Raw genomic sequence first — 10,308 nt, forward strand, 5'->3', positions numbered from 1 at the left:
CTTCCACAAATCCTGTGAGCTTGGGGATCAACCTCTGAGGCTACAACATAGCGGAGACCCAGCACTGGCCACTGACCTTCCTGAGTAGCCAACAAAGATGAGGCTAAGGGTGCTACCCAGGCCAGGGCCAGTGACGCCTCCCAACACTTGTGCTACAATCAGACACCACTTCAAGATTCAGGGTGAGGGGTGCTTATCTCTGGGCACACCAATGAAACCTTACACCTGTTTCCCAAAATTATGTACTGTCAAGTGTTTGTTCAAAAAAATACTTTATTTATTAAACAATATATCCATAATCTATAACATGATCCAAAAATACAGATATACATCTTTACATTATTTAATAAAAAGATTTACAATATTATCTTTCCTTTACAAAGGGAACATAGATAATTCCTTGAAAATAAAATGTAACATTTATGTTAAAGCTGCATCATCTTTTTGGATGAAATGTGGTTAAAGGTGAACACCACAAAACACACAGGAAGAAAGAAACTTCATATAACTCTCTCCTGAGTGAGAACACTTTTCTTATACTTTCCCTATTTGAAAATTCCTCTCAGCACAGGTAATGGAGACTAGTCACTGTCAACTAAGTTTAGGAAAATCTTTAATCTTCAATTCCCATAATAAATATCCCTCCCTGTGTTTTTCTAACCTATGGAGACCTGAGCTCTAAGTCCCATGACAGGGGAGCCTCCTGGCTCTGTGGTCTCAGGGCAAGTTATTGCTCAGAGCAGACCCTACTGAGGGCCCTCCACTATAGGTCAGGAGCCCATGCACACCACAGCCACTAGGATGGCAGCGACTTAGAGCTGACTGCTTTCCTCATACATCCCAGCAAACCCTCCCACCATCACTGGTCTACACAGCTCCTTCTTGCTATCTCAGGCCCAGTGGACACACCCAGCCCTATTTCCCTGGCCAATATTGGTCTCAGGTCCACCTGCCATGGGTTCCAGCCAGCACAGGGCAGATGGTCACACAGACCGTGGCTTGGTGTCTGAGTCCCAGCAGCAGCACTAGCACATGAACAGATTTGAGGGATTCAGCTTAGCAAAAACTTTGTTTTTAAATGCAGTTTGCCTTCTCCCACAGGAAATCAGAGGATTTCCTCATACCACTGATAATACAGCCCTGAGAACAAGGAAGTGATTTTGTGTCTCTGAACAAAACACTCCTTCCCTTATGAGTCAATCCCACAGCCTGGAAGAGCTGCATCCTCTGCTCAGATAAAGTTGCAGAGTGACCTGCTGGGACTAGCCGAGACCCCTCAACCTAAGAGATGAGCTGGCTCCCCAGCACATCTGAGGCAAGCATAGGGGACTGGTCCTAGACTAAACTCTGAATCACCCCCATCAAGGAGGCACCAGGCCTTCGGAGGTAAGGCCTAGACAGTGCAGGCAGCAGAGCCTGCAGTCCTGGCCAAGGCTGGAGCCGGCCAGGGGTAGCACATATCCTGTTCACCTAAACGGCCACTCCCAAGTCCTTCTACTCGCAGATAGTGCTAACAATTGAGAAAGGCATTCCAAGGAAGTTCCCTATTCTGCTCATGTTTTCTGTGTTTATTCCAAAACCATATGCATATTATTTGGGTAAACAGTAAAAACAGATAAGCACAGAAACTTTAACAAAGGTCAGAAGCAATACCTGGGTGGTTCACAGTGACCAGGAGGATGACACCATCACACACTAGACAGAAGCTGCTTGCACCAGAGCCAGACAATGGTGACACAGACTAGCCTCAGAAACCACACCAACGAACACCATTTCTTCCCAGGGATGACAGTGGGTGTGAATTGTTCAAAGGTGAAGTGCAAATATTAAATTAGCTTCTAAAGAATCTCCAAGCATCATCTCATTACAAGCTCTCTATACTTACCTATCCCTCTCCACAAAAACCATAAAGAGTGAAAATTTTTTCTACCATTTGTTCTCTACAATCTTCAAACACCCATGTTAACAAAAAGCTGTTATTAAAAAACAAAAGAAATGAACCACATTACTAGTTTCATGGCCACTGGTGAGACTGAGGATTGTGTAAAGCCGTGAGGCCAGCTCACTCTGATGCCAGCCTGGGCCTCCTCCTCCTAAGTGGCAGGAAGGCATTGCCTCTTGGAAACCTGGCAAGGACCCCTTTGATAGCTGCTGAGCCTCCCACACTCCTGCCTGGCACCTGCCACCTGGGAAAGACCTGCACATGCCCACCCACACATACCCACAGGTACATGAGAGCAGGCACCTGGGAGCAGGCTCCCTTGGTCACTCCTAGGAAAGGACAGGCATTCCAGAATCATCCTCCAGGCCTAAGCACTGCTGAGGATCAGACCTGGACGCCACTCTGCCTATGACCATTCTCCTGCATTCTCATTCCCACTCACTATCAGCTCAGTGCAGGGAGTAGCTCCAAGATACGGGGCTTCACAAGTTCCTTTCTGATTTATTTCCTTTCCTCAGTGAGATGCTAGAGAACGGAAGGGTAATACTCATGTGGCCATCAGCAGGAAATAAGTCCATCATTCCAGATGGCCTGCCTTATAAAGAAAATGAAACTTGGCTGGCACCTATAGCTCAAGCGGCTAAGGCACCAGCCACATACACCAGAACTGGCGGGTTTGAATCCAGCCAGGGCCTGCCAAACAATGACAACTACACCAAAAAATAGCGAGACACTGTGGTGGGCGCCTATAGTTCCAGCTACTGGGAGGCTAAGGCAAGAAAATCACTTAAGCCCAGGATTTTGAGGTTGCTATGAGTTGTGATGCCACGGCACTCTACCCAGAGTGATAGCTTGAGGTTCTGTCTCAAAAAGAAAGAAAGAAAATGAAACTTTTCTTAAGTTGGGAATTTCAGATCTCAATTCTCTCATGGGTTTCTGTTTCTGGAGTGAGGACAGAAGCCCCTTGTTCTTGAGGAGTCCTCTAACCTAAACACATGCTATGGGATTTCAGAGTCTAAGATGCTCAGAAGTCACACTTCAGGTACCACACAAACGTATCTCAGACCAGATGTATGCATTTTTCCCACCTACTACCAAAAAGATGATTCAAAATTGTTTGGTGAATGCTGATTAAACAAAAAGTACACTACTTTCCTAACTTCATTCCATAACTACTACTGTGACACAACAAATTCACAAGTCCTACGCATCATGGCAGTGCCCGAACACAAGTTGCCACCCAGCCGCATGCAGCACAGGCGTGCAGTCAGCTCTAGTGGACTGGACTCACTTCACAGACACACAGACCCACAATCTTCATGCTACTACAGTAATTTCATCTTCACAGTAAAAATGTCAGGAATCCCAGAGAAACAGAACACGGGCCTGGCTGTTATGCATCTCTCATGGTGCTGGTCATAGTCACTGACAGGCCATTTGCTAATGAAGAGCTGTTTACTCTGGAAGGTGAATCCCCTGGAGGGAGAAACTGAGTCCAAACTAAAAAGGCAGTGCAGTAAGCCACGGCCACCTCCTCCCAAGAGAGCCCCGCCTATCACAGGTATGTGTCAGATGGGTCCTCACTGAGAGTCTGTGGTTGCTGGAACCCGCATCAGCTGAGTGTGCAGGGGGCACCTGGAAGTCTTGGCACTGGACCCCACATGTGTGTCTGAGTGACAGATGTGCTTACAGTGGTGTCAGGGCATGCGGAGCCCATGCCACACACAACAGTCCTAGGAAACTGCTCACAGACTATAAAAGGTGATGGCTCCAGCTGCAAAGTGGTAGCAGTACACCAGGTTAAAACGCCTCTGCCCCAGCAAGGCTGTGCCCGGCAGGCCAAGGCCTCTACGGCTCTCTCAGCACCTGCCTCACCTGGTGCTGGGGGGAAGGTTCATATAAAACATCGCAAGAATAATGTCACTGTAGCAAGTCCCTGTAAGACCACTCCTCTGTGCAAACGGAGTTCAGTGGTTTCTTGGGAAACATCCAAGTTACAACTGGCCACTGAGTTATTAAATATCAATTAAACAAGGTAGCTTTAAAATGGAAGGAAATATTGCAGCGTGAACCAGGGGCATGTAAACTTCCCCTTCCAGCTCTTCCTACTTCTTCTTCCTCTTCTCCTGGGTGCACCGTGGACAGAACCTACGGTGAGAAAGAACAATGACTGTTCCCACCAGCATGCACAACACCCACAGCCTCCCAGAGCTGCTGGACACTGCTGGACAGCACAGACAGAGTGGGGAGCACGGAATCAGCACTGCTGGCAGGGCAGCCAGGACGTGGAGAGCTCTGCCTGGCGTATCTGCTTTGAAGCCCACAGACACGCACCAGTCAGCAAAGCTGCCCGCTGCCCTTGCACATGAGCACTCCCCTGGGGCAAGTTGACTGCTCCTCCCTAGATGACACCAAGACACTGCTGCCCACTGTGGTCATCTATGGGGTCAGGTGGTACAGGGCTCAGATCATGGGGGCATGGTCAGGCCACAGACTCCAGATCCCAGCACCTCTGCGCTGGGCCCTGGAACCTGCGTGTATCACAAGTGCTCACTGATGAACCTGGCCCAGGAAGGCTCAGACTCAGGGCTCTGCTCTTAATCAGTCCTTAATAACAACAGCCACTCATGAAACAAGGGGACATTCTAGCAGGTCCCATGTGGGAGGCAGCTGACTCACATGCCCCTAACTCCTAGCAGGCATGAGCTATGCCCACAACTCTCTGCCCTAACACTCCCCAGAGCCAGGAGCCCTAGGACCCAGCCTACACTACAATCAGGTGTCTGCCAAGAAAGTTCCAAACTTAGGGAACAGGGAAGAGCCTATACACCTGGTGACATATAGAAAGGACACAGAGAAACCCCCATGTCCCTCCACGTACCCTGTGTCCTTCCCCTCACTGGCACACAGCATGGCTCTGTACACATACAAGTACACAGCGACAACTCTTCCCTTCCTGCTGCCCATTGGACTGTCCATTGAGTCCTGCCAACAACTCCAACCGACTGTGTCCAGATCCAAACTCTAATCAGATCAGATCTCCCTGCCCCCAGCCACACATGCCTGCTCTTCACCTGGAATCCTCCCATAGAGCTGCTTTGGGCCTAAGTGCTCCATGCCCACCTGCAGTCCCACCCACCAAGTGTTCCCAGTGCAGGGCACAGCCAGGGGCTGGCACGTCAGCTCTAGGTGTACTGTCCCTCAGCACACACAGCACAGGGTACTGCCTGAAAAATAGGTTGGTGTCAACATCACGGGCCCTGAGGGGCTGGGCCAGAAGCCTTCTCCAACACAGGTCCACCCCCCTCCTTCTCCACTGCCCTCACACCAAGGACATGGTAATAACTTGCTCCCACCAACCATGACTGGCTCAGGGAGTTTCAAATGTGTTACTGCTGATGATGATCCCTGGGCTGATCTAGACATTAGCATTTCCACAATGTCAGGATCATCCTCCCAGCATGCATCAGTTCTTAACACATGCAAACAAACCAGTTTCATTTTTATTTAAAACATCAATGCAAAAAGTCACTGTTAACAACTCAGTACAGAGACCTGGCACCCTGCCCAGCCTCTAGCTATAGGCACCCCACGGGGCACACCTAGGTTAGTGTTCAGGCTCATCTTCTCTCAAAACATCCCTAGGGGACAAGAACCCCTCACTTCTCACCTAAAATGACAAGAGTCAGGGTGGCTGTTTTTAGTATGTAACATACATGTAAACATTATATAAACATAACAGAAACAGCCCTAGGTGAGGTAGGCGGCAAGTGCCCCTCTGCAAGCTCGGTCCCAAGCACCAGGGACAGCTACTGAGTGGCAGGGGCCACACACAGCTGCACCCACTGGTTGCTGGACCACAGCCCTGCTCACAAGGCCCAGTGGAAAGTGCACACAAAGCCACTGGGTCCTGCCACGCCAGCTGCTGCCACTCAACACCAGCCACGCAGCCCAGGTCCCACATTCCAGAGCCTCCTCCTAGGGAGGCCAGCGGCCCAATGCGCTATTGGCTGGAAGAAAACAGAACAGCCCCTCATACTGACCATTTTCCTTTGGGTTTCGTGGTAAGGTCCACACAGGCAAAGTGAAACCACTCTATCGGACACTGCAAAGTAAAGGGAAAAACCCCATCAACACCTCTGTGTTGTGACGTGAAACACAGGAAACTGCAGAGCTCCCAGACTGTGCCCACGGTGTGTAGGCACACAGGGGCCCTGCTATAATGGACACTCACGTCGGGGTTGTCACAGCCGATCATCTCCCCATAGGACACCTGGTGGCACAGGCAGTACGTGGGTTCATTTGGGTCCACAGGCATGTCTAGCACGTCGGAGGGGTGTACAGACAGGATGGCATCTGTGAACTCGGACCTGCATGGGAGACACAGGACTGCTGAGGGCTTCAGCCACATGAGGGCACATGGGTTCTGTCTTGGGCTCAAGGTTCCCTCACGTCAGAACCGTGAAGGTGATTTTTTCCATGGGTAAAAGTCTATACCATGCTCTGAGCTACCTGCTTCCACTTTTCTGGTTATTTAGAAAAAGATATAACTCCCTGTGCCTATCTCTGAAGACGTACACTAACTGAATACACACTTCATGGATATTTTCTTCCTGAATCAAACATTTTCAATCAAAACCTTGAAAACCCCTCTGACCAAGGAAATGTTCTAAGAATTTATAGTAAGAAAATAAGTGCTTGAAGTGGTGACACCTGTAGCCCCCCTACCGGGAGGCTGAGGCAGGAGGGTCTCTGAGCAGAGGAGTCTGAGACTGCAGTGAGCTGTGATGACACCCTTGCAGTCCAGCCAGGCGACAGAGCAAGACCCTGTCTCAAAAACATGCATACATAAGATGTGAGCAAACTGCTAGCTGAAAGGAGTGCACTAGAATATCATTTACCACAAAAATCTAGAAACTGCAGGGCAGCAGAGTGGAGACAGGCCGTCCCCTACTGCTACAGGGACTCAGTTGAGGCAGGAGCCCAAAAGGCACCTGGGGGGTTACAAAGTACACAGCATGGGGCCCAGCCACCTCCTGGGCACACGACTCCACCCTCACCTCAGCCCCTCCATGAGCCCCAGACATCCCAGATGCCAACCTTTGAGAGAAACCTGTGCATCCCAGCCCAGGCCCACTTAGCCACCAGGATGGCCCAGAGGTGCCAGGCTGGCCATACCCTCCTCCCATGGGAGCAGCGGGATGTCCTGCAGCAGGCCTACCACATGTCTGTCTATTCAGCACCTCTGTCCCAGAATTCACAAATAGGTGGCTCCCCTCACCCTTTCATATTCTGGTATTTTTAAAGTAAACTTGTAATAAGCTACAGGGCACTATGGACAGCATGGTTTCATTAGTACAGACAGAATCTCCCCCACTCTAAGCATCCCAAACCCAAAAATACACATTTGTGGGGTGAACTCCCACAAAATTAAAAGAAATATGCTCTTTTAATTCTAGAAACAGAGCGAAAAGACTTGTGAGTATTATGTGTTCTTGTCGAGGCTTACCCGAGCTGGGAAAGCACGGTGGGGGCCTGCAGACCAGGCTTAACAACCTCCTACATGGAACCCCCACTGTGCAGTCAAGTCAGCCTGCCAGATAAGGGTTGAAATGGCCCATCTGTGCAGAGGACATGACTCAAAGGTTGGTGTGAGTGAAAAGAAAAACTCCATCTGTAATGATGTGCGAGAAACTGCGTGAAACTCCATCGTAACAGCAGGGCCTCCAAACCATGAGAAAACAGTCATGGAGCCTGTTTCTCAGAAATTTAATTGAGTACATAGAAGAAAAAGTTTTACTCCCGTTTATCCTGACCTTTAACAATAGAAGTCAGATAATGTATAGTTGTTTTGGGTCTCTAGAAATGAATAGCCTGAGGCTAGTCTTAAGATGGTTGTCTCACTTTCCTGGACTTACTTTCTTTAGGCTAGTCTTAAGATGGTTATCTCATTTTCCTGGGCTTTCTTTCTTTTCTATAGTTTAAGATAAGAATAGAGGATGTTAGGATTATTGATCAATGTGATGTGCATGATTAGCTTCCAACAAAAGAGAGTGGAAAATAAAGACATTTATAAATTTTGCTACTGCCACCCTGAGTAGTAGTCATTTCTTGCTTTCATACAATTCTAGGATCGAGTTTGCACCCGTGGCCAAGCCGTCCTCCCAGTGAGAAAGTACCACCCAACACTTATGTGCTATATAAGGACAGGGGATCTACAGGAAGTATCAATATAGGGAATGTGGCCAAGGGCAGAAAAACTGCCAACAAGGGCCCTGCGGAATCCATGCCCACCTTCTCCTCAAGCACTGTCTAAAGCCTTCCTGTGCTTTTGCACACGTGTGTATGCACACACTAATGGGCTTGCCTCAGTCCTGCAACTGTCCTCAGCTAAGGTGTCACTGCAGAGCTCCAAAGCCAGTTGGAGACGCTCCCATTAGTGACCTACTCTTCTGTGGGTCCCTCTCCTAGGAATGGACAGCATTTTCTCTGAGACATCCATAATGTCATTGAGATATGTCTAAGTCCAGGTACTCTGTCCCCACCATGTCCTTCAGGTGAGGAGGCCATCTGTCTATCGTGAGAACTGCCTGACCTCTAGCAAGCTCAGCCCTGCCCACCCACCACCATCACACCCATGCAGCTATAAAGCAGCTCCCTCCTCCATATCAGCAGCAGAGACAATGACTGCACTCCTGCCCCTGCAGATGGCACCCCACTCACCTGCGCAAAGCCCCTCTGATTTGTACACCCCTCCCCTAAGCTGCATCCATCAGAATTGCCAGGTTCAAGACACCAGCCAGAACTGGTGGAGTGGGAGAGAGGCTGAGGAGTAGAAGGCCCCTGGACACTCCCAGCAGCTGAGCCCAGCACGGAGGGCTGGGCATCCAGCTGCACCAACTGGCTCCTGAGACCCACCTGAGGGATCTTTGGTGTTGTGGTACCCAGAAGTAGACAAGAGGTCACAGGTAGCCCGATCCCTCAGGTCCAAGGCTGCTCACTGACTCACTCTGGCCCTACTGGCCACCAAAGGCATTCTCCACACCACCTCCCTGTGCTTGGCAGCACCCCTCGCCAGGCAGTGCCCAGGAGCCCTCCATGCTTGACCCCTCTGTGCCTGCCCAGCTTTCCAGAGAGCACCGGCAGGGTCTGGCCACCCAAGCACTGGGACCCCAAGAGCTGCAGGGAACATGGCCCTACCATCCACACAAGCAGAGCTTGTCCTGCCAGAGAATAAGGCCAGGATGGCAACAGTGCAGGAACAACCCCAGTTCATGAGACCTCACAGACAGAAAATGGGACATCTGCAGCAGCTCTGCACTCCAGTGGGCCTGGAGACAGTGAGGTCACAGGGACATAGCCAAGCACCTTCCCAGCACCCCAAAAAGAGAAGAGATAGCCTGCCAGGAAGCAGGACAGAGTAGAGCATTACCAAAAGTGGGTAAGACCCCTGTTTCAGTGGGGACAAGGAGGCGTTAAGTGTGCCCTAGACCCCAGAAGTAGGCAGGCTCCTGCATACACTCGGAACCTCTTAGGAACCACACCACCCCACATATCCCACTGGTAAGTCCGGAGTTGCTGCCCATCCATCTTTTTCTCAGGACATTCCCTCTGACCACCAGCACTGTCCTTATGTCCCTCCAGAGATGGCCTGTTCAGCACCTTGGGTGCTGCGGCCAGATTCAGAGCTGGCTTCTTTGGCCAGATATCTGCACAATAGGACAGCAGCCATACTGCCACCTGGGAACCCACAGGACTCAGGTTTGCACACAAGCACTAGATGCAGCCCACTAGCCATGGGGACTACAGCCCTCCCAGACATAATCACCCTTCTCATGTGCCCCTGTGCAGGGGCCAGCACAGGGTAGGGCACAAGGGCTCTGTCATCTAACATCTCTGGGCAGCCCTTGGGGTGGCCCCACAGGACGTGCACCAGCCCAGGGGCTACCTGGCTGCAGGGCACTTAGACCCCATCAGCCCCTGAACATGAGAAAGGGGCCTGCTGCAGCCTCCCACCTATGCCAATTGTGGAAGTCCCACATGCAGATGGAGCCTGTAGTCACCTTTGGGGAGGCCAGACAAAGATGCCCACCATCTAGGGGCCTCTCCTCAAGACAACTAAGGAAACGAGGGGTGGAGAGTTCCTAAAGCCCCAACCTGCCTTAGCCCTGCCCTCCAGTTCCAAATGCCTAGACCAAAACAAAGTTAACACACTGCAACAGAAATTTCCTTCTCTTCTTTTATGCCTAAGGTCAAAGAGATTTAAAAAATTACAAAACACTTAAATTGGCACTAGTCAACCATCTCTGGAACTAAAACTCAAGGGAAATCAAGCAGGTGGAAGGGGTAAGTGGGACCGGTAAATT

General features: G+C 50.2%; 1 protein-coding gene across 1 annotated transcript in view; it reads right to left on the bottom strand.

Moving 5' to 3' along the window:
- Positions 1-2,792: 2,792 nt before the first annotated feature.
- The window catches only part of ING5 (inhibitor of growth family member 5), a 36,478-nt gene continuing 28,962 nt past the window's right edge, over positions 2,793-10,308 (bottom strand). Inside the window, exons 5-7 of the mRNA XM_023509109.1 lie at positions 6,177-6,312; positions 5,986-6,047; positions 2,793-4,090 (exon numbers count right to left, since the gene is read on the bottom strand). Of these exons, the coding sequence (XP_023364877.1) occupies positions 4,048-4,090; positions 5,986-6,047; positions 6,177-6,312 (241 nt within the window). The 3' untranslated portion in view covers positions 2,793-4,047. The remainder of the gene's footprint in view (positions 4,091-5,985; positions 6,048-6,176; positions 6,313-10,308) is intronic.

Source organism: Otolemur garnettii, unplaced genomic scaffold (genome assembly GCF_000181295.1).
Source record: "Otolemur garnettii isolate 467f Iridium unplaced genomic scaffold, OtoGar3 scaffold00364, whole genome shotgun sequence".
Classification (NCBI taxonomy): domain Eukaryota; kingdom Metazoa; phylum Chordata; class Mammalia; order Primates; family Galagidae; genus Otolemur; species Otolemur garnettii.